The sequence below is a fragment of the Mizuhopecten yessoensis genome, unplaced genomic scaffold, assembly GCF_002113885.1.
Source record: "Mizuhopecten yessoensis strain PY_sf001 unplaced genomic scaffold, ASM211388v2 scaffold9021, whole genome shotgun sequence".
NCBI classification, from domain to species: Eukaryota; Metazoa; Mollusca; class Bivalvia; order Pectinida; family Pectinidae; genus Mizuhopecten; species Mizuhopecten yessoensis.
The window spans coordinates 204919-230473 of NW_018407839.1; the positions used below are offsets into that span (position 1 = coordinate 204919).

General features: G+C 39.1%; 1 protein-coding gene across 1 annotated transcript in view; it reads left to right on the plus strand.

Moving 5' to 3' along the window:
- LOC110457058 (N-acetylated-alpha-linked acidic dipeptidase 2-like) overlaps positions 1-25555 on the plus strand; it is a 100403-nt gene that overhangs the window by 57430 nt on the left and 17418 nt on the right. Inside the window, exons 5-7 of the mRNA XM_021508156.1 lie at positions 606-733; positions 1277-1401; positions 13972-14155. Coding sequence (XP_021363831.1) covers positions 606-733; positions 1277-1401; positions 13972-14155 — 437 coding nt within the window. The remainder of the gene's footprint in view (positions 1-605; positions 734-1276; positions 1402-13971; positions 14156-25555) is intronic.

Genomic DNA, 25555 nt, shown 5'->3' on the forward strand with positions numbered 1-25555 from the left:
AAGATGGCTACCGTGGCATCAAATTGACAGAAACATTTTCACATTTCTATCTTGTTCAGATATGGAATAAAAGAGAGAGTGATACAGGCCTCATGGACTTTTTGGTCAGTCTGAGAGCCATTGTATTTGGCCTGTGTCATATTATATTTTTTCCAAATGCTATGAGATAAAGTGCCTTGACTCACTTTCAAGGTCACAAAGGATAAAGTATTAAAAATGTCTTTGACAGAAGTATGAGGCCTTAGGTTAATGATATGTTTGTCCTTTAGATAAATGGGGTGAAGAATGATTGTGTTTTTTGACATAAAACAATGTAGTATTTTAAATCAAAAACATTGAAAAACAATAGGTAAGCAGTTCAGGTCCATAGGCCTTTCATATTTCAATCCTACTGAAAAAATAAATATTTTTTACATGGACAATTTTGATTTTAAATTATCTCTTTGGTTCTATTAATACTTTAATAGAACTCAACCATGTGTCAAAGTATTTCAACAATGTCAGGAAAATGTCTTATATATTTTTTTCTTAGAAAAATACAAAAAAAAAAAGTTTATGTTATAAAGGCATAACATATTGTGACAAAATAATCCTCTCTATTTCAGTACGAATCCTAACAGCATCATTGTGAGATCACGAAACTCAACTGTGATACTAGAGAGTCATTCTAACATGTCGAATGTACATCCAGAGTACATGCCCTTTAATGCCTTCTCTCCGGCACTCGCTGTCAAAATAACTTACACTAAGGGAGACAACTTCTCTCTACCATGTTGAATGTACATCCAGAGTACATGCCCTTTAATGCCTTCTCTCTGGCACTCGCTGTCATGGTAACTTACACTAAGGGAGATAACTTCTCTCTACCATGTCAAATGTTCATCCAGAGTACATGCCCTTTAATGCCTTCTCTCCGGCACTCACTGTCAAGGTAACTTACACTAAGGGAGATAACTCCTCTCTACAATGTCAAATGTACATCCAGAATATATGCCCTTTAATTCCTTCTCTTCGATACTTGCTGTCAAGGTAACTTACACTAAGGGAGATAACTTCTCTCTACCATGTTGAATGTACATCCAGAATATATGCCCTTTAATTCCTTCTCTTCGATACTTGCTGTCTAGGTAACTTACACTAAATGAAATAACACCTATTCACCCATGTTTCGGCATTTGCTTTTAAGCTTATTTATATTAAGTCCCAGCATGTCAAATATATATCTGAACTTCATGGCCTTGCAGGGAGACAACTCTATGATCTGTGTTTTACTTTCAGGGTAAATTAGTCTATGCAAACTACGGTACAAAAGCAGATTTTAAACAGCTTAGTCTCCTGCACGTCAATGTTACAGGAAAATTAGTGATCATCAAATACGGGCAAATTCACGCAGCCAACAAGGTAAGTGTGAAATACATCAGACATATATGGTACAGATTTTACTGTTTTTTGTAAGATTTTATGATATTTATTATTTTCCCTTTGTCAGATTAATGAGTCAGATGTTTTATCAGTTGTCCCCCTTGTTTAAAATTGTTGATTGGATTTTCTATTGTCATTGGCATTGGACACAGCCTAACTCAGACTGCCACGGTTTAACTCCAGGTGGAAACCTTAAGTATTCATCTCTTGCCTACTGTAGACTGAGACCTGCTACTGTTGTAGTACTGGGACAGTCCTGTAGATAGCAGTAGAAACCATAAGGTTCTGTAGAGATTGCTGTAAGGGTAGACGGCTCGTTCTTCACCATAGAATAGTTCAATTTCTGCCTAACAGTGAAATTGACAATCAAAAAACTTTTTCATTTTTAGCGTACAGGGTATTGTCCATTCAAATGGACCCACTTTGTCCAAAAACTACACCTAAAAAATTATAAAAAAAATAAGCTTTTTTTAATTCTGTCCCATAAAGTCTTATGAACCATATGCATGCTACCAAAATGTACTTCGCCAAATCAGACCAAATCTGTATAAACTATAGGAGTAGGTAATATAGAAATTCAAATTTATTTTACAATGTAGCTGAGTCCCTTAGGGGCAAACAGTAACTGAGTGAGTGCTGACTTCAAATCTTCTTCTGCCTTTGACATATTAGAGAGATTTTATATTATACCCTAAGAATGTTTTATCATGGCCCTGAGATGTTTATCATGGACCACAGATGTGCTTAAATTTGTTTCTTTTGGGGTCTTGATCCATAAAAGGAGCTATGCCTTGGATTGAATTTTAACAGAACAATTTATAGGCATTATCCATTCAAATTGAATAGAAGTTCAACAATTGTCAGAGATTTAATATTGAATGAACTCACAATGGGTTTTGTCAGGAGGTATAAACTGCTGATACCGGAGTCGCGTTGTCGTACCAACTCGATTCATTATTTAAATCTTCAGCTAGAGAATTAGCCGATTTGCTGTTGTTCGTGTAATGAACCTATGACTGTGACTCAGTAATCGATTGTGCAGATTTGAGACAGGTTTGAGACCATTATTATGACTTGCCTGACATGAAAACATGGCTCTTTACTGTGGTTTTGACAAGTATCTTAATTTGTATGATATTGGTCTATACCATTAGACAGTAAACTCTGAAGTACTTGTATTCACCACTGGATACTGATACATATAATAATAAATAATAATAATTCAAGGTTCATATATACCGCTCAAAGCGGTTCACACATTATTATCTGCGGTTATATATGGCCTTTGTAACCAGCCAATATCTTTCTCAACTCCCTGGGGAGCATACAGCCGGTGCTGTCATTTCGGTGCTCAAAGCTAACATTCAACAATTCTAGCACTGCCAAATGCAACCTTGTACTCATTTATAGCTGGGTAGACTGGAACAAGCAGAATAAAGTGTCTTGTTCAAAGATATAACACAGTGCTGTGCCATGACTTGAACCCACAACCCTTCAGTCACAAGCCCGGCGTCATACCACTAGACTACCGTGCCTCCTATATTAAGTCCTTGTAATCATTTGTTAGGTGTATTTGTAAGTTGTGTAAGTATCCCTATTGTGTGGCCTGATATGATCTAAATATTTTTGCTTGGTAAGCAGACAAACAAAAATTGTATAAAATTACATCCGTCAAATTTTATCTGGAGTCTTCAGGTTTTGAAGTCTATTATTAAATTCTATATTATATATAAAGCATAGTCTAGGCTTATTCATGAATCTTTTATTCAATTTAAATGATGTGGCTAAGCCTCGTACATAAATGTAAATTTGGATATGATTTTTATTAAATATGTATCATAGTCTAGACTACATTGTATTTCATGAATGTTAATTTTGATACAATAGTATGGCAAAGGCTAGACTATTAGATCTGATGTTATATATTTAGTATAGCCCAGACTAATTCATTAATATTCAAATTGATATGGTATGTGTCAATTTGATTCTAATGAATGACATAACATAAGTGAATGGTACAGGCAGGCCCCGCTGTCCTTTTACTTTATAATGCATTTTCATGAAAATATAAAAGGAAATTGCTGAGTATTAATTTGCTTTTATTCACAAATAGAGATTTGAGTGGGGCCAGGTAGAAAACGGAAATTAACAAATCCCTGCTCACCGACAGATTTATCGCCAATAGATCATATTTGGTTGCCGTGGTTTCAGTGTGTCAATAAATTCAAACAAAGACAGCTTGTCATTCAAATTCATTGTTTTTAGCCATTAACTCAACAATAAATGTGAAATCAATGCCAGGTAATTTCACAGCTGATGACTTCAGTAGGAGGCACCCGTCGGTTCACATGATAAATAACGTAAAAAATCTGGATAAAAAAGCGATAAACCCCATTCATTAAATGATTGAATTATTTGTGTGTTGATAACATTATCATCCAGTTTAAAAAAAAAAGTTTTTCGAGGGTATTTGACAGTCCACATTGTTTTCCAGTTTTATGAATATGATTTTGAGATTAATAAGTAAGCTCCTTGTTTACCAAGATATAAACCCTATGTTACCCCCCTTGTTTACCACGATTTAAACCCATAGTAAGCCTATTGTTTACCACAAGATAAAACCTTAGTTACCTCCTTGTTTCTCACGATATAAACCCTTAGTTACCTCCCTTGTTTACCACGATATAAACCCTTAGTTACCCCCCTTGTTTACCACGATATAAACCCTAAGTTACCCCCCTTGTTTACCACGATATAAACCCATAGTAAGCCTATTGATTACCACAAGATAAAACCTTAGTTACCTCCTTATTTACAATATAAACCCTTAGTTACCACCTTGTTTCTCACAATATAAACCCTTAGTTACCTCCCTTGTTTACCACAATATAAACCCTTAGTTATACTTCCCTTTTTTACCGATGTATAAACCCTTAGTTACCACCCATGTTTACCACAATATAAACCCTTAGTTACCTCCCTTGTTTACCACGATATAAACCCTTAGTTACCCCTTGTTTACCAATGTATAAACCCTTAGTTAACCCCCATTGTTTACCACAATATAAACCCTTAGTTAACCCCCCATGTTTACCACAATATAAACCCCAATAATCAGTAGGATACCTGTATCTTGTAAACTCTTGTCCTTTTCCGTGTGACATCAGTGTGACACGGAGAATATATTGTCATGTTAGGTTTGTTTCCACGTTACCTGATGTTATCGCAGTATTTTATTGCCCTATTCATCATACAGAGATGTGTCACGATCTCTCCCTACCAGTAAAATACTAATCAAAACTGACTAATCAGAAACAGTTATATAAACATTAAATGACTCAAGGAAAACAATAGTTGTCAGGCAATTTGTCTGATTAATTATTTCATAGGATTGTGATTCCTAGTGATTTTATCTTCTGGTGGCTGATTAAGGCCTTTACATCTTATACTGTGGTTTGTGTAAGAGACATTTATCTCTGATTGAGTTAGAGTTATCCCCCTTATGCATTCTGCTGATCTATTCTGTCAGAATTTTCTGCTTTAAAAAGATTATACATAATCATGCCAATTTCGCCTGATTTTGAAATTGCCTCCTCTTGAACATACTGATTATATAGTCTCTGGGACCTTTGTCACTTCAGCCCAAATTACCCGCAACCGGTACCATTCTTAAAACATATTTGATAGGTTTCTCAATGTAAACAATGTAGCATCTGTTTCTAAAAAAAAATCTTCAGGTTGGTTAGTATGGATTTTGAAAAGATTCATGTAGCACAACCATGAATCTTTTCACAATGTAGCATATGACCTTACCTTAACTATCCAGTAATAAGAATTATAAACCCATGTCTGTTAGAAAGCCCATCAATATTAACTGCAGTTCAGTAAAAATGCCAACAATGTTATTTCACTGTCCTGTAATAAGCCCACCCCCCTATATGGAGTCAGAGTTTATGCGTTAGCCCCCCAGGGATTATTGGAGATTAAATAAACAGCATGATGTTTTCATTTAGGTAGTTATCTCAAACAATAATGTAACTTATTAAGTTTGGCGTAATGTTAACCAAAGACTTGCTATGATTCCTAATGTGTTTTATGTAATCTGCTGTGTTGTCTGTAAATGGAGGGGCCGTGTTGGCCAAGAGGTTAAGGCGTCTGACAGTCTAATACTATATTCCTCCACCACTGGGTCGCGGGTTCGAGACCTACGTGGGGCAGTCACCAGGTACTGGCCGTAGGTCGGTGGTTTTCCTCCGGAAACTCCAGCTTTCCTTTACCACCAAAACCTGGCACGTCCTTAAATGACCATCGATGTTAATACGACGTAAAACACAAACAAACTTAACCAAACTGTAGATTAGATAGATGACTGTTGAAGAAGGTTTGTTGTTGGCTCTGTAATATAACAATGATATTTGTGGAATCAAGGAGGTGAAACAATCTAGTTTAGAAGAAAAATGATTCGATTTGAGCACTGCTCTTCTAGATTGACCAGAGATGTCTAAATCTCAATCCCTGAAAACCAATGTTTAGAGGATGGATTGATCTATAAATTTAGACTCCAATCTTTGAGAATTATTTTTCCTGTAGTGAAAAATGTTCTTTCATCATTTGAGGAATCTGTTTCATTGTGTGTGTATATAATGTATTATGTACCGAAACGCCTTTATCTTCAGGCAGCGTAGCGTTATTTTGTAGTCTAGCAATATAACACAGGCTGACCGCCCTGCTAGATCCTATTAAAGTTCTGCTGCATCATATTCTACAAAATCTAATATTTCATTTCACATGGGCAAGGCTTTGAGATCGATCGGCCTGGAAATGTTCACGATCAGATATCATACCACAATCCCAAAATGTTTATCTTCATCAAATTATATATGTGTGTCTTTCAGGATTCTACATAAAATACCAGACTATGATTGGTTCTTGACCATGATTCTTTTTTATGGCGGTTTCCACTGTAATAATAAAATTTATTTTATTCTAGAGTACATATCAGCTCGCCCTTAGCAAGCATTTATCTTAGTACTGTACAGGGCTTATATTTCACTCAGGATTTCCTGTATATTTGTATTCTGCAAATTGTGATATTGGAATCCCTGAATTTCTTGTCTTTCTTAAAGAAAGTTATAGTTGCAATATTCATCTGACAGCACTAACACTTAGGTCCACTAGTCTGAGACAGATACATTTCAGCATTAAAAGTACTAGTTGATCAGCAAACCTAACTATAGTCCTTTGGACTTGTCAATAATATGTTAAAACAATATCATTTGAATTATAGATTATATGAATAAGAACATTTCTTGCCAAATATTTCTCAAAACACAAAAATACATAAGCATTCAATTGTCAAAAAAGGATCTGGGTATCCTTCACGGTGATATTGATAGTCGTTACGAGAATAATGTAAACCGTAAATTTGCGTTCCATGTTAGTTCTGTTGTTTTTTTATTACCAAATCGCTAAGCCTAGTGTGCATGTTTTTTCCCGGCCCACTTTTCATGTTTTGACGTCATTGATAACCTCGTGAAATATTATGAAGCATCATAAAAATAGTGTATTCTGCTTTTATTTTTTCCCTTCAAATATATTTGAAAGGGATGTATTGAATATCCACGCTTCTAGTATAAACATATTTTTTATATTCCCTTTACGGTCAAATCAGTCTGTAGTTCTAACATTGCAGTAGGGCTTCACGCCACGTGTTGAGGAATGAAAACAATACGGTCCCTCGATCGCGACTGCAAATAATTTCAATTAAATTGCAGTAGAGCTATTGTTATTCGGTTATCACTGATAGAGTGTTAGCTAATTACTGCATTGTAATTTGTATTAACTGTGGTGTTGAGAAGTTTCAATAATTTCCTACCGTAATTATTAATGTGTAAAAATTTAACTAAGAAAGATTTCTGATTTCTGGTAGTCTCTCTTCTGATGATGGTTGGCTAAACGTGTATAGGATATTACCTTTTTATTGCAATAGGTTTTAGGTCTTTTAAAGTTCCAGTAAGAGACTATGTGTATTAGTCACCTGACTTCTTCCAGTAGGAGACTATGTGTATTAATTAGCCACCTGACTACTTACAGTAAGAGACTATGTGTATTAGCCACCTGACTTCTTACAGTAAGAGACTATGTGTATTAGCCACCCTAGCCACCTGACTACTTACAGTAAGAGACTATGTGTATTAGCCACCTGACTACTTCCAGTANAAAGTACTAGTTGATCAGCAAACCTAACTATAGTCCTTTGGACTTGTCAATAATATGTTAAAACAATATCATTTGAATTATAGATTATATGAATAAGAACATTTCTTGCCAAATATTTCTCAAAACACAAAAATACATAAGCATTCAATTGTCAAAAAAGGATCTGGGTATCCTTCACGGTGATATTGATAGTCGTTACGAGAATAATGTAAACCGTAAATTTGCGTTCCATGTTAGTTCTGTTGTTTTTTTATTACCAAATCGCTAAGCCTAGTGTGCATGTTTTTTCCCGGCCCACTTTTCATGTTTTGACGTCATTGATAACCTCGTGAAATATTATGAAGCATCATAAAAATAGTGTATTCTGCTTTTATTTTTTCCCTTCAAATATATTTGAAAGGGATGTATTGAATATCCACGCTTCTAGTATAAACATATTTTTTATATTCCCTTTACGGTCAAATCAGTCTGTAGTTCTAACATTGCAGTAGGGCTTCACGCCACGTGTTGAGGAATGAAAACAATACGGTCCCTCGATCGCGACTGCAAATAATTTCAATTAAATTGCAGTAGAGCTATTGTTATTCGGTTATCACTGATAGAGTGTTAGCTAATTACTGCATTGTAATTTGTATTAACTGTGGTGTTGAGAAGTTTCAATAATTTCCTACCGTAATTATTAATGTGTAAAAATTTAACTAAGAAAGATTTCTGATTTCTGGTAGTCTCTCTTCTGATGATGGTTGGCTAAACGTGTATAGGATATTACCTTTTTATTGCAATAGGTTTTAGGTCTTTTAAAGTTCCAGTAAGAGACTATGTGTATTAGTCACCTGACTTCTTCCAGTAGGAGACTATGTGTATTAATTAGCCACCTGACTACTTACAGTAAGAGACTATGTGTATTAGCCACCTGACTACTTCTAGTAGGAGACTATGTGTATTAGCCACCCTAGCAACCTGACTACTTCCAGTAAGAGACTATGTGTATTAGCCACCCTAGCAACCTGACTACTTCCAGTAAGAGCCTATGTGTATTAACCACCCTAGCCACCTGACTACTTACAGTAAGAGACTTTGTGTATTAGTCACCTGACTACTTCCAGTAAGAGACTATGTGTATTAGCCACCCTAGCCACCTGACTACTTCCAGTAAGAGACTATGTGTATTAGTCACCTGACTTATCCAGTAGGAGACTATGTGTATTAATTAGCCACCTGACTACTTACGGTAAGAGACTATGTGTATTAGCCACCTGACTACCTACAGTAAGAGACTATGTGTATTAGCCACCTGCCTACTTCCAGTAAGAGACTATGTGTATTAGCCCCCCTAGCCCCCTGACTACTTCCAGTAAGAGACTATGTGAATTAGCCACCCTAGCCACCTGACTACTTACAGTAGAGACTACGTGTATTAGTCACCTGACTACTTACAGGAAGAGACTATGTGTATTAGCCACCCTAGCCACCTGACTACTTCCAGTAAGAGACTATGTGTATTAGCCACCTTAGCCACCTGACTACTTACAGTAGAGACTACGTGTATTAGTCACCTGACTACTTACAGTAAGAGACTATGTGTATTAGTCACATGACTACTTACAGTAGGAGACTATGTGTATTAGCCACCTGACTACTAACAGTAGGAGACTATGTGTATTAGTCACCTGACTACTGACAGTAAGAGACTATTTGTATTAGTCACATGACTACTTACAGTAGGAGACTATGTGTATTAGCCACCTGACTTCTTACAGTAAGAGACTATGTGTATTAGTCACATGACTACTTACAGTAAGAGACTATGTGTATTAATTAGCCACCCTAGTCACCTGACTACTTACAGTAAGAGACTATTTGTAATAGTCACATGACTACTTACAGTAAGAGACTATGTGTATTGATTAGCCACCCTAGTCACCTGACTACTTACAGTAAGAGACTATGTGTATTAGTCACCTGACTACTTCCAGTAAGAGACAATGTGTATTAGCCACCCTAGCCACCTGACTACTAACAGTAGGAGACTATGTGTATTAGCCACCTGACTACTTACAGTAAGAGACTATTTGTATTAGTCACATGACTACTTACAGTAAGAGACTATGTGTATTAATTAGCCACCCTAGTCACCTGACTACTTACAGTAAGTAGTCAGGTGGCTAATACACAAAGTCTCCTACTGTAAGTAGTCAGGGGGCTAATACACATAGTCTCCTTCTGTAAGTAGTCAGGTGGCTAATACAAATAGTCTCTTACTGTAAGGAGTCAGGTGGCTACTACACATAGTCTCTTTCTGTAAGTAGTCAGGTGACTAATACACAAAGTCTCTTACTGTAAGTAGTCAGGCGGCTAATACAAATAGTCTCCTACTGTAAGTAGTCATGTGACTACTTACAGTAAGAGACTATGTGTATTAGCCACCTGACTACTTACAGAAGGAGACTATGTGTATTAGCCACCTGACTTCTTACAGTAGGAGACTATGTGTATTAGCCACCTGACTACTTACAGTAGGAGACTATTTGTATTAGCCACCTGACTACTTACAGTAGGAGACTATGTGTATTAGCCACCTGACTACTTACAGTAAGAGACTATGTGTATTAGCCACCTGACTACTTACAGTAAGAGACTATGTGTATTAGTCACCTGACTTCTTACAGTAAGAGACTATGTGTATTAGCCACCCTAGCCACAAGACTACATTGTATGTGTTGAGCCCCAGGGCTTGTTTTAGGTGAAATATGGCAGACTACTATGTGTATTAGCCACCTGACGTCTTACAGTAGGAGACTATGTGTATTACTCACCTGACTACTTCCAGTAAGGGACTATGTGTATTAGCCACCTAACTACTTACAGTAAGAGACTATGTGTAGTAGCCACCTGACTACTTACAGTAAGAGCCTATGTGTATTAGCCACCCTAGCCACCAGACTACATTGTATGTGTTGAGCCCCAGGGCTTGTTTTAGGTGAAATATGGCAGACTACTATGTGTATTAGCCACCTGACTTCTTACAGTAAGAGACTATGGGTATTAGTCACCTGACTTCTTACAGTAAGATACTATGTGTATTAGTCACCTGACTACTTTGTATTAGTCACCTGACTTCTTACAGTAAGTGACTATGTGTATTAGTCACCTGACTACTTACAGTAACCTGACTACTTACAGTAAGAGATTATGTGTATTAGCCACCATAGCCACGTGACTACTTCCAGTAAGAGACTGTGTGAAGGAGACTATGTGTATTAGCCCCCTGACTAGTTACAGTAAGAGACTATGTGTAGTAGCCACCTGACTACTTACAGTAAGATACTATGTGGATTAGCGACCGGACTACTTACAGTAAGAGACTATTTGTATTAGTCACCTGACTACTTCCTGTACGAGACTATGTGTATTAGTCACCCTAGCCACCTGACTACTTCTAGTAAGAGACTATGTGTATTATTCACCTGACTTCTTACAGTAAGAGACTATGTGTGTATTAGTCACCTGACTTCTTACAGTAAGTGACTATGTGTATTAGTCACCTGACTACTTCCTGTACGAGACTATGTGTATTAGCCACACTAGCCACCTGACTACTTCCAATAAGAGACTATGTGTATTAGCCAGCTGACTACTTACAGTAAGAGATTATGTGTATTAGCCACCCTAGCCACCTTACTACTTACAGTAAGAGACTATGTGAATTAGTCACCCTAGCCACCTGACTACTTACAGTAGGAGACTATGTGTATTACTCACCTGACTACTTCCAGTAAGGGACTATGTGTATTAGCCACCTTAGCCACCTGACTACTTCCAGTAAGAGACTATTTGTATTAGTCACCTGACTACTTCCAGTAGGAGACTTACAGTAGGAGACTATGTGTATTAGTCACATGACTACTTCCAGTAAGAGACTATTTGTATTAGTCACCATAGCCACCTGACTACTTCCAGAAGGAGACTATGTGTATTAGCCACCCTAGCCACAAGACTACATTGTATGTGTTGAGCCCCAGGGCTTGTTTTAGGTGAAATATGGCAGACTACTATGTGTATTAGCCACCTGACGTCTTACAGTAGGAGACTATGTGTATTACTCACCTGACTACTTCCAGTAAGGGACTATGTGTATTAGCCACCCTAGCCACCAGACTACATTGTATGTGTTAAGCCCCAGGGCTTGTTTTAGGTGAAATATGGCAGACTACTATGTGTATTAGCCACCTGACTACCTACAGTAAGAAACTATGTGTATTAGCCACCTGACTTCTTACAGTAGGAGACTATGTGTATTACTCACCTGACTACTTCCAGTAAGAGACTGTGTGAAGGAGACTATGTGTATTAGCCGCCCTAGCCACCTGACTACTTACAGTACGAGACTATGTGTATTAGTCACATGACTACTTCCAGTAAGAGACTGTGTGAAGGAGACTATGTGTATTAGCCACCCTAGCCACAAGACTACATTGTATGTGTTGAGCCCCAGGGCTTGTTTTAGGTGAAATATGGCAGACTACTATGTGTATTAGCCACCTGACGTCTTACAGTAGGAGACTATGTGTATTACTCACCTGACTACTTCCAGTAAGAGACTATGTGTATTAGCCCCCTGACTACTTACAGTAAGAGACTATGTGTATTAGCCACCCTAGCCACCAGACTACATTGTATGTGTTGAGCCCCAGGGCTTGTTTTAGGTGAAATATGGCAGACTATTGACTGTTAATGATGTCACACAATAATTTAATGCCACAACTTTGTTCCAAGAACAAAACCATAAAAGTTTGATGCTGTGAAATTACAGTGCTGCACACCATTAGACGTGCCTCAATGTTGATCCTTCTCTCTACTTGTAATTACAATACTTGGTTCATTAATTCTCGTTGAATATGAAAGTAGAAAATTTAATGCGTTCATCCATGACTACAGCTTCAAAGACATTCAACCCTGGATATGGTCAAGTAGTAACGTCGATGAATAATCAGATGGATGCAGAGATATTCAATATACACAGTATGACAGACATCATCACTGAATATCATCATACCAGCAGAAATTCCACATTGTTAGATGGATGCAGAGATATTCAATATACACAATATGACAGACATCATCACTGAATATCATCACACAAGCAGAAATTCCACATTGTTAGATGGATGCAGAGATATTCAATATACACAGTATGACAGACATCATCACTGAATATCATCATACCAGCAGAAATTCTACATTAAACATTTTCCCCTTCTGTGTATCAGTAGTTTTCCTCATCCACAGGGATACACGTTTATCCAAGCGATCCCAGTTATCCTAGCTACGATCAGAATGCTGCCATTTCTCCACTGCTGGGCCCCAAAGTCCCCTGTATCCCATGTATTGTGTATAACTCTACCACACATGTACTGGCCCAGGGAGAGACATTATTTCCGTGAACAGATCCATGTTGTACGATATTTTAATTTCATGGTAGCTTGCTTTTGATGTTCTCGACCCAGATGACCTGTAGCTTTAATATTGTGTCACAATTTCACAAATATTTTTAGTTTTTTAGAAAAACAATTATTGTAAAATATATATATTGAAAATTATTAGAATTGTTTTTGTATGCCTGTGAAGTTATAACTCCCCTACTGGTACTACTAGAAGGAGCTACAGGCCTAGGTTTGCACTCCGACCATCAGGGCATCTGTCATTCTGTCCACTCCAGTTGATTTGTCTGAGATATATCTGTTGTACTTGGTCACCTCGAGTGAATGTACCATAGTTTGCTGAAGTTCAACTGGGGATTGCAGAATGTGGCATACCGAAAGTAGGTCTACAATGTATGTGACTTTAGTGCTGATTCCAATCATTTTCACTGTTTGTCAGGCGTAAAATCATCTGTATGACACAAACCAATGAAAACGTCCGTCCGTATCATAGATATTGGTTGTTTGCAGTAGAAAACAAAACCATTACTGTAGTTTTATGTATTTTTTACAGGAATGCAAGGCAAGTTCATGTTTAATACTGGAAATAAAAGGTCGAAGTCATTGTTACGATCTGTAAGCAAATCTCTTATCACTCTAGCAACTTCAATTTTGAATGGGATATAACACTTAGTACGAGGATACAGCGAGATTATTTTAGTTTTGTTTCCGGGTGATACTGCCAGGGTCAAGGTCACTATCATCTATTTATAGAAAAAGTTTTGTCGCTATCAGATATTGAAGTTGCTAGAGTGAAGATTCAAGCAGTATTCTCTTTAACAGACTGTTATAAGTGGAAAGGATTTCTATCATTTGCAATGCATTGTTTCATTATTACCTTTGACCTCAGGTGCGGCATGCTGAAAACAACAATGCATCAGGTGTGATATTTTACTCAGACCCAGTGGACTTCGCCCATAACCAGTCGTACCTGGCCCCACACACATGGTGGCTCCCTGGCTGGGCCATACAGCTCTACCATGTCCGGTATAACCTCATCGGGGATCCACTCACACCGGGCTACGCAGCTATCAGTAAGTTGTCTCCCCTTTCTTCACTCGGTCAATATGACTTCATCAGGGATCAACTCACCCCGGCTACTCAGCTATCAGTTAGTTGTCTCCCCTTTCTTCACTCAGTCAATATGACTTCATCGGGGATCAACTCACCCCGGCTACTGAGCTATCAGTAAGTTGTCTCCCCTTTCTTCACTCGGTCAATAGAACTTCATCAGGGATCAACTCACCCCGGCTACTCGGCTATCAGTTAGTTGTCTCCCTTTTCTTCACTCACTCAATATAACCTCATCGTAGATCAACTTGCACCAAGCTACTCAGCTAGCAGTGTGTTGTCTCCCCCTCCATCACATGTTCATGTTAGAGAGGGTTTTCCTCATCTAAACAAGCAGTATTCCCTTTATAAATGTCAGCTTTTAGTGACTGAGTAGTCTCCCATTTATAAGTATCGGCTATGAGTAAGTAATCTCCCCTTCAATTATCAGTGGTTGGTATTCATCTATTAGAGCATAGACTGCCCTTTATAGATATCAGCTTTTAGTGAGTAGTCTCCCCTTTCAATAGTATCATCTATTAGTGAGTAATCTCTCCTCTTTCAATACTTTCATCTATTAGTGAGTAATCCTCCCTTACAACAATATCATCTATTAATGAGTGGTCTCCCCTTTCAATGATATCATCTATTACTAAGATTTGAGCTGTGTTATGAAATCTCATTTTTATGTTGTTGTCTACTCTCAGACACAGGGTCCAAATTCTGAGCTGACTGTGTGAAAGTGTATCTGTACGAAGTAAAAATCTATTGTTTCATATATCTCATGTTCCGCTCCACACATTTAGTTCATATTTACAACATAGTGTGGCAATATGATGTTCTACCCTAACCCTAGATTTGGGTGGTCGACAGTTAAGGTCAAAAGGGTCAAAGGTCATAGTCAAAGGTCATAGTCAAAGGTCCCACTTTACAACTTTTGAGGTAAAAACCTTGTGCACAAGATATCTCATGAACATATTTAGTTCATATGTACGCCATAGTATGGTAATATCAAGTTCTATACCTGAGAACAGTTTGTGGTCATAGATCAAGATTAAAGGGTCAGAGGTCATGGGTAAAGCTGCAGGGGGAAGTGGGGGTGGGGGTGGGTATCTTCGTCTGCTCACTTTTATTTATTCTAATGAGTGCCTTCTAAAATTACATTCTTACCACCTTCTTCTCCCGACAAATATGGACAACATATCCATCTTCATGTCACATCCACCTCTAAGGAATTCTGGGAGAAGTTTTGACTTGGTATCCTTGTAGAAATATGAGAGCCTAGCCTGGGCCATTGGTTTTGCGACTGGGGCAGTCTGCGTTACAGCGGTATTTGGTGAGGTCTCGTCTGGAATCTCCCTACTTACCCCGTCACGATGGATGATTGATGAAGGTTGTTTTGATGGCCACATATCCACAGTCAGCTTTTAATATGCCAGATCGCTTGTTTTTCCGGGTTCTATTTCAGGGGTAGTCCATAGTTTATGAGAAAAGGCTAGACAGTTTGTGGTCAGGGATAAGGCAGATCACTCACACTCCACCGTATAAGGCATGTGGCTAGTTATAGTATCACTTTTTCCTGACATTTCAGATTTTCTTCTAAAAACAGTTAGAATATTGACTCTTTAGTAACTGTTTTCTAGTCACAAGTGCCTTTGGACTTATATTTACATGTACTTTAGTCTGGTAAGCATCAGTGTTTTAGGCCTCATCAACAACAGTTGTGTACCTTAGTCTGGTAAGCATCAGTGTTTTAGGCCTCAGCAACAACCATTAAGTTATAAACAACCTCTATTACTTAGCTTAATTGGTATACACACAAGCTTCCCTGTAGTTAGGCTAAGGCCCAACCACACGTAGAGAGCTGACTGTTTATTGATTCTAAAATTAAGTTTAAAATCTCACTAGCAGAACTTTCCTAGGTAATGCATTGTGGTGATGAAACTACAATGAGGCAAGTGAATTGTCCATTCCTATTCTTTAAAACCATACACGTTCTGTGTCATACCCTTTACATATCCTGTACCCTGTCTTAAATCTTTACATATCCTTACTCGTCTTAAATTTTTACATTTTCTGTACCCTGTCTTAAATCTTTACATATCCTGTACCCTGTCTTAAATCTTTACATATTCTGTACCCTGTCTTAAATCTTTACATCTTCTGTACCCTGTCTTAAATTTTAACATTTTATGTACCCCGTCTTAAATCTTTACATATTCTGTGCCCTGTTTGAAATCTTTACATATCCTGTACCCTGTCTTAAATCTTTTCATATTCAGTGCTCTGTTTGAAATTTTAACATATTATGTCCCCCGTCCTAAATCTTTACATATCCTGTACCCTGTTTTAAATCTTTACATATTCTGTTCCTTGTCTTAAATCTTTACATATTCTGTACCCTGTCTTAAATCTTTACATATCCTGTACCCTGTCTTAAATCTTTACATATTCTGTGCCCTGTTTGCAATCTTAACATATCCTGTACCCTGTCTTAAATCTTTACATATTCTGTTCCTTGTCTTAAATCTTTACATTTTCTGTACCCTGTCTTAAATCTTTACATATTCTGTACCCTGTCTTAAATCTTTACATCTTCTGTACCCTGTCTTAAATCTTTTCATATTCAGTGCTCTGTTTGAAATTTTAACATATTATGTACCCCGTCTTAAATCTTTACATATCCTGTACCCTGTCTTAAATCTTTACATATTCTGTTCCTTGTCTGAAATTTTTACATTTTCTGTACCCTGTCTTAAATCTTTACATATCCTGTACCCTGTCTTAAATCTTTACATATTCTGTACCCTGTCTTAAATCTTTTCATATTCAGTGCTCTGTTTGAAATTTTAACATATTATGTACCCCTTCTTAAATCTTTACATATTCTGTGCCCTGTTTTAAATCTTTACATATCCTGTACCCTGTCTTAAATCTTTTCATATTCAGTGCTCTGTTTGAAATTTTAACATGTTATGTCCCCTGTCCTAAATCTTTACATATCCTGTACCCTGTTTTAAATCTTAACATATCCTGTACCCTGTTTTAAATCTTTATATATTCTGCTTAAACTAAAAAGTAAATGTGTATCTCTCCAGTCATTATACTCAACACGTTACGTCTTTGATTCTCAGTGACTACAGTTGAAAAAAATGAAGGAGTAAGTCAGAACCTTTTGTCTTGAAAAATTCTCTTTAACTGCCAGTTTTCCAGGCCTGCCATTGCCAATATATTGTAGCAACTTGATTTCCCTGTGGCCGACTTCACGGAAACAGCATACAACAGACCAAAACCAAGTAGCATTTGTGGTGCGGAATAAATTTTCCTGATTCTCATAACTGTGTTGAAGCAGTAGCCCCGTAGGGTTGTAAATTGTCCCTTATGATGCTGTAGGCCCAAACATGGCATTTCCACAGGAAGTTACTGTCTGTTTATCGCCAGAGTGTGTTAGATTATCGAGGGACAGGTGTTGCTTAGTAACTGGCTATTAAAGCTTAAGTTGGTGTTTAAGCAAAATAAGATTTTACTACCACAAAATAAATTGTCGTACAGGTAGCACTTACATCAGAAATGAGTTAGGATGGCTGGGACTACAAGTTAGGGTCATTTCCGGTTAGCTACAGGTTTCTTTAGTGTTAAATGTTTCCAGAAGACCATTACTCTACACGATTGGAGTAATGAATTCTGCTTGACTCTGTAATTTACTGTCGGGAAACCTTATAGAGGTTTGTCTGAGGTAATTTCCCAGCGCGTTCATCTTGAGCTTATCGTTGCTATAGAATTGCACACTGTCTTCTCTCATGTGCAGAGTAAGAACTAAATCTTTCAATTTGAAGTTTTTCTCCCAGCCATCAAGTGTAGTTCACTGTCAATACAATACATATCTTTGGACAGGTTCCAGATTTTAGACAACTATAATGTTGAGTCTTTATACAATCTGTCTGAATCTTGGACACCTATTGGGGGGGGGGCCGAAGGTTAAGGCATCTGACATTCTGCTACCACTAGCCCTCCACCACTGGTTTGCGGGTTCGAGACCTACGTGGGGCAGTCGCCAGGTACTGGCTGTAGGTCGTTGGTTTTTCTCCGGTAACTCCGGCTTTCCTCCCCCACCAAAACCTGGCACATCCTTAAATGACCATAGATGTTAATAGGACGTAAAATACAAACAAGCCAAATGGACTAATAGAATTCTTAAAATCCTTGAATGGTCTGGGATGAATCAAAGTTCAAGGAACACGGGGTATTGAAAGAATAAATGTTCAAATAAGCCATAATTACTTTACAAAGAATATAAAACATCAGGATGGCAGTATAAAAAATATCAAGATCACGCTCAGGGCCAAGCTTCTGTTCGACGATTAAGGTTATTCTGTAAGTGGGGTTTTCGCTATATTCTTTTGAAAGCTATTTGTTTACTAGTATAGCTGTAACACATGGAAATATTGGAAATAAAAACAATTTTTCATGAAATTATAAGCACAAATAATCAATAAATGTATGTTTCATTCAAAGTAAGGTTTTGTTGAAAAATGTTAATGAGGGAAAGAAGCAGAACCTTGGCGGTGTTTTCTTCCTGTTAATATTCTGATGTAGTTTGTCGGCTTTTGAAGTACCCTATAAGTTGTATGCATCGTTTGTTTCCTATTTTGATGTAATTTGACGGCTATGTGTTTTGTCCATAGAAGTTGACTTTAGGTTTTATGACATCATGTCATGAATATTTTACAACGTTAGAAGCGATTACACAGCCTTGAACAAACTTTTACCATGGATGGTGGTGTTATAGTGTTAACTTATGGTAACAGATAGAGGGGAAACCACTGTATACAGTAACACAGAGCTGTATGTTCATTATTAACTTACCTTAATTATGGTACTCAATCTCCCGGAACTACTCTCCATCAGAAGTTCTTGAGTTCTGAACCATCTCATTGTGTCTCATCGTCAGTTCAAATTCAATAGGTTAAATAATATATTTATCTGCAATTAATGTTTATTTCATGTTCTGAAATGTATTTTATTAAATTTAATTTAAGCATAAAATAATGCAAAGAAATATTGTTGACAGCATTTGAAAATTTTTGTGCAGAAAATCCACACATTTTTTTTTCTAACAAACTAAAAAGTAAAATTTACTGATGGTCATGACTTATTCATCAGGGCAAATCATAATCACAGGTCTATATAAAATTGTATTACTTTTAGCTGGACTGGCAGAATGTGCCTGTTAGTATAATGGCCCTGGTAGGTCAGTAATCATTTATCTGTCAAGTTTTCACCGGGAGCGTAATGACACTGTTCCCCGTGTCCATCCATACAAATGGGGGGAGGAGGGAAGGGAGCATAATGTGTTCCCCGTGTCCCTCCATAAAAATGGGGGGAGGAGAGAAGGGAGAATAATGTGTTCCCCGTGTCCATCCATAAAAATGGGGGGAGGAGGGAAGGGAGTGTAATGTGTTCCCTGTGTCCATCAATAAAAATGGGGGGAGGAGGGAAGGGAGCATAATGTGTTCCCCGTGTCCATCCATAAAAATGGGAGGAGGAGAGAAGGGAGCATAATGTGTTCCCCGTGTCCCTCCATAAAAATGGGGGGAGGAGAGAAGGGAGCATAATGTGTTCCCCGGGTCCATCCATAAAAATGGGGGGAGGGGGGAAGGGAGCATAATGTGTTCCCCGGGTCCATCCATAAAAATGGGGGGAGGAGAGATGGGAGCATAATGTGTTCCCCGTGGCCCTCCATAAAAATGGGGGGAGGAGAGATGGGAGCATAATGTGTTCCCCGTGCCCATCCATAAAAAGGGGGGGAGGAGGGAAGGGAGCATATTGTGTTCCCCGTGTCCATCCATAAAGATGGGGGGAGGAAGGAGGGGAGCCTAATGTGTTCCCTGTTGCCATCCATAAAAATGGGGGGAGGGGGGAAGGAAGCGTAATGTGTTCCCTGTGTCCACCCATAAAAACGGGGGAAGGAGGGAATTAGGGGAGCATATTGTGTCCCCTGTGTCCAGCCATAAAAATGGGGGGAGGAGGGAGGGGAGGGTAATGTGTTCCCCGTGTCCATCAATAAAAATGGGTTGAGGAAGGACGGGAGCTTAATGTGTTCCCCGTGCCCATCCATAAAAATGGGGGAAGGAGGGGGGGGAGCGTAATGTGTTGCCCGTGTCCATCCATAAAAATGGGAGCAGGAGAGAAGGGAGCATAATGTGTTCCCCGGGTCCATCCATAAAAATGGGGGGAGGAGGGAGGGGAGGGTAATGTGTTCCCCGTGTCCATCCATAAACATGGGGGGAGGAAGGAGGGGCGCCTAATGTGTTCCCTGTTGCCATCCATAAAAATGGGAGCAGGAGAGAAGGGAGCATAATGTGTTCCCCGGGTCCATCCATAAAAATGGGGGGAGGAGAGATGGGAGCATAATGTGTTCCCCGTGCCCATCCATAAAAATGGGAGGAGGAGAGAAGGGAGCATAATGTGTTCCCCGGGTCCATCCATAAAAATGGGGGGAGGGGGGAAGGGAGTGTAATGTGTTCCCCGTGCCCATCCATAAAAAGGGGGGGAGGGGGGAGGGGAGCATAATGTGTTCCCCGTGGCCCTCCATAAAAATGGGGGGAGGAGAGATGGGAGCATAATGTGTTCCCCGTGCCCATCCATAAAAATGGGGGAAGGAGGGGGGGGAGCGTAATGTGTTGCCCGTGTCCATCCATAAAAATGGGCGGAGGAGAGAAGGGAGCATAATGTGTTCCCCGTGGCCCTCCATAAAAATGGGGGGAGGAGGGAGGGGAGGGTAATGTGTTCCCCGTGTCCATCAATAAAAATGGGTTGAGGAAGGACGGGAGCTTAATGTGTTCCCCGTGTCCATCCATAAAGATGGGGGGAGGAAGGAGGGGAGCCTAATGTGTTCCCTGTTGTCATCCATAAAAATGGGGGGAGGAGGGAAGGGAGCGTAATGTGTTCCCTGTGTCCACCCATAAAAACGGGGGAAGGAGGGAATTAAGGGAGCATATTGTGTTCCCTGTGTCCATCCATAAAATGGGGGGGAGGAGGAAAGGGAGGGTAATGGGTTCCCTGTGTCCATCCATAAAAATGGGGGAAGGAGGGAAGGGAGCGTAATGACTGTTCCCTGTGTCCCTCCATAAAAATGGGGGGAGGAGGGAAGGGAGAATAATGTGTTCCCCGTGTCCATCCATAAAAATGGGGGAAGGAGGGAGGGGAGCATTATGTATTCCCGGTGTCCATCTATAAAAATGGGGGAAGGAGGGAGGGGAGCGTAATGTGTTCCCCGTGTCCATCCATAAAAATGGGGGGAGGAAGGAGGGGAGCCTAATGTGTTCCCCAGTAACCAAAAGGCCTAAGGTGATGATATTTGGCCAGAAGCATGCTGGGATCTGTGTCCATCCATAAAATTGGGGGGGAGGATGGAAGGGAGCGTAATGTGTTCCCTGTGTCCATCCATGAAAATGATGGGAGGGGAGTGTAATGTGTTCCCTGTGTCCATCCATAAAAATAGGGGAAGGAGGGAAGGGAGCATAATGTGTTCCCTATGTCCATCCACAAAAATGGGGGAAGGAGGGTGGGGAGCATAATGTGTTCCCCGTGTCCATCCAGTCCCCTCGCAATCTGTTGATCTTCATCAAAAAGTTTATACAAAGGTCAAGTATGAGAAACCTCCGATAAGTTCATATGTCAAGGTCAATGTTTAAGGTCACTTTTGCCATTTATAGGTCAACCGTTGCTATTTTATGAACAGACTCATTGTCATCATACAGTCTATCAACATCGAGGGCAGAAGGGCACACAACATCTTACTCTTGTTTTCTAGTTTATTTCTCAACTTCTAACAGGTCCAACATGTTAGAAAGTTGAAAAGAGTTGATTTTGATATAACTATTGCCTCTTTGGGGTTTACCCAGGCAAAATTACTTCAGGTGAATTTGACCTGAAATTGACCTGAATTTACGTGAGAAAATCACCATGAAAGCAAAAAAATGACTGACTTTGACCTGAAATTAACATCAAGGATTTTTAGCTCACCTGGCCCGTTCGGCGTCCGTCCGGCGTCAACTTTTTACTTTAAACAACTTCTTCCCAGTAACCAAAAGGCCTAAGGTGATGATATTTGGCCAGAAGCATGCTGGGATGAAGGGCTACCAAGTTTGTTCAAATAAATGACCTTCATCCATTTTCAACGTCACAGGGGTCAAATATGTTAAAATCTTTAAACAACTTCTTCTGAATAACCAAGAGGCCTAGGGTGATGATATTTGGTCAGTAATATGCTGATATGAAGGACTACCAAGTTTGTTCAAATAAATGACCTTGACTTATATTCAAGGTCACAATGGTCAAATAAGTTTAAAACCTTTAAACAGCTTCTTCTGTAAAACCGAAAGGTACAGGGTGATGCTAATCAGTCAGAAGGATGTTGGCATGAAGGGCTACCAAGTTTGTTCAAAGAAATGACCTTCACTCATATCAAGGTCAAAAGGGTCAATTGTCTTAAAAATCTTTAAATAACTTCTTCTGTATAAACAAAAGGTCCAGGGTGATTGCTTGTTGATGTGAATGACCTCGACACACTTTCATGGTCACCTCTGGCCCATAGTGCATAAATCTTAAAAAGTCATCTTCTCAATAAACAAAAGGTATAAGGTGGTGATATTTGGCAAGTTGCATTCTGGGAGGAAGGGCTATGAAGTTTGTTCAACTAAATGTCTATGTTTGACTTTCAAGGTAACAGGGGTCAAATGTGTTTTAATTGTTTAACAGGTTTTTCTGAATGACTTGAAGTCAAGACACTGATATTTTGCCTGTAGCTTTATCTTATTCCACTTTTAAGGTTATAATTGTGAGATTTATACCAGGGGGGCGATGCAGGCCCATTGGGCCTCTTGTTTCATGTCAATGTTCACCTGATATTGACTTTTTTGCTCTTTTTAGGTAAAATTGATCTGAAAATTTGACATGAAGAAATTTTGCCTGTATGTGATTGGGGAAGTAGAGGAATTCCTGTATAATAATGAGTAGCATAGTCATCACTGTGTTGTATGGGAGAGAGAAGTAATCTACCATGATCAAGTCTGTAAGATAAATATTTGATGTTCTGTGTGGTGTAGAATAGCATTTGTATATGTTCTCTGACAATATCAAGTGTACATGCCTTTTTACGTCTCAGCTCCTGGTCCTAGTGAAATGACTACACGTCTGTATCATAAGCTCTATAATGTTATTAGTCCCCTACCGGGAAACCGGGGGGACTATAGTTTTCCCCTCCGTCTGTCCGTACGTCTGTCCGTCTGTCCGTCTGTCCGAAGAGGTTTGTCAGCACTCTAGAGCCTTCATTCTTTCATGGATTTTAATCAAACTTTACACACATGTAAAGAATTAAAATATCTTCAACAAGTTCGAGTTTCAAGGTCATCGGATCAAGGTCAAGGTCAATATTACTATAAATAGAAAAACTTTGTCAGCACTCTAGCGTCTTCATTCTTTCTTGGTTTTTAATCAAACTTCACACAGTCATAAAGAATTAAAATATCTTCGACAAGTTCGAGTTTCAAGGTCATCGGATCAAGGTCAAGGTCACTATTACTATAAATAGAAAATCTTTGTCAGCACTCTAGCGTCTTCATTCTTTCTTGGATTTTAATCAAACTTCACACACTCATAAAGAATTAAAATATCTTTGACAAGTTCGAGTTTCAAGGTCATCGGATCAAGGTCAAGGTCACTGTTACTATAAATAGAAAATCTTTGTCAGCACTCTAGTGTCTTCATTCTTTCATGGATTTTAATCAAACTGCACACACTCATAAAGAATTAAAATATCTTCGACAAGTTTGAGTTGGACAGGTTCGAGTTTTAAGGTCAAATGGTCAAGGTCACAGTTACTATAAATAGAAAATTTTATTTAACATTCTTCCTTGCCTGTTTATCAAACTTCACACACTTGTAAAGATACCTTTACAATCAACAAATAAGATTTCTTAGTATTTTTATTCCCTTACCGGTGAAACTGGGTGGGGGTGGCAGGGAGGGAGAAGAAAACAAGAATACCTAAAGTTTTCCTCGCTGTCTGTCCGAAGAAGTTTGTCAGCACTCTTGCGCCTTCATTCTTTCCTAGTTTTTAATCAAACTTCACATTATTGTAAAGAATTTAAATATCTTGGACAATTTCAAGGTAATCGGGGCAAGACAAGGTCACTATTACTATTTTAGAAAATCTTTGTCAGCACTCTAGTGCCTCATTCTTTCATGGATTTTAGTCAAACTTCACATTATTGTAAAAAAAAATAATATATTGGACAAGTTCAGGTTTCAAGGTCCTCGGATCTAGGTTGAGGTCACTGTTGCATCTTAATAGATTGCGGGGGCCGGTAGGGGACATGTTTTGCTTCAGCAATACTCAGTATGCTTGTTTTTCTAGGCTATATCTCATGTATGTTTCACTCACAATCTCCAAAGTTTGTATGTGAGTTTCAATACATAAACTTTAAATATTCTATAACAATTATGGAACAAGTTATTTCAAGTTATTTTTATCTCTCTTGTTGGCTAAAACGGTAGTTGTTATTCCCTGCTTAATGTTCAGCATTTAGGGGAATGGCAACAACTGGTTCACCTGTTGTCAGTATAATGTGACCAGGTGGGATGCTGTGATGGGTGCCCTTGGCATGGTTTGGTTTATTTTTTGTTTAACGTCCTATTCGGCACGGTGTTTCAGTGAGATAGCACTATAAAATTGGCACCAGCACTTACACAACACACATGGAGGCACGTCCTTTAATGACCTTAGATGTTAACAGGACGTTGAGCAAAATGAACCAAACCAAACCAAACCAAACCCGGTGGTTAACACACACTAAGTCTTGGTGAAAGGGGAGTGTGTTATCCGCCCACTACACCACCTGACCTGTAAGGGGAGCGGCTTATCCACCCACTACAGCACTTGACCTGTAAAGGGAGTGGTTTATCCACCCACTACACCACCTGACCTGTAAGGGGAGTGGCTTATCCACCCACTACACCACTTGACCTGTAAGGGGAGTGGCTTAACCACCCACTACACCACGTGACCTGTAAGGGGAGTGGCTTATCCACCCGCTACCCTACCTGACCTGTAAGGGGAGTGGCTTATCCACCCAATACACCACCTGACCTGTAAGGGGAGTGGCTTATCCACCCACTACTCTACCTGACCTGTAAGGGGAGTGGCTTATCCACCCACTACACCACTTGACCTGTAAGGGGAGTGGCTTAACCACCCACTTCACCACCTGACCTGTAAGGGGAGTGGCTAATCCACCCACTACACCACTTGACATGTAGGGGGAGTGTGTTATCCGCCCACTACACCACCTGACCTGTAAAGGGAGTGGCTTATCCACCCA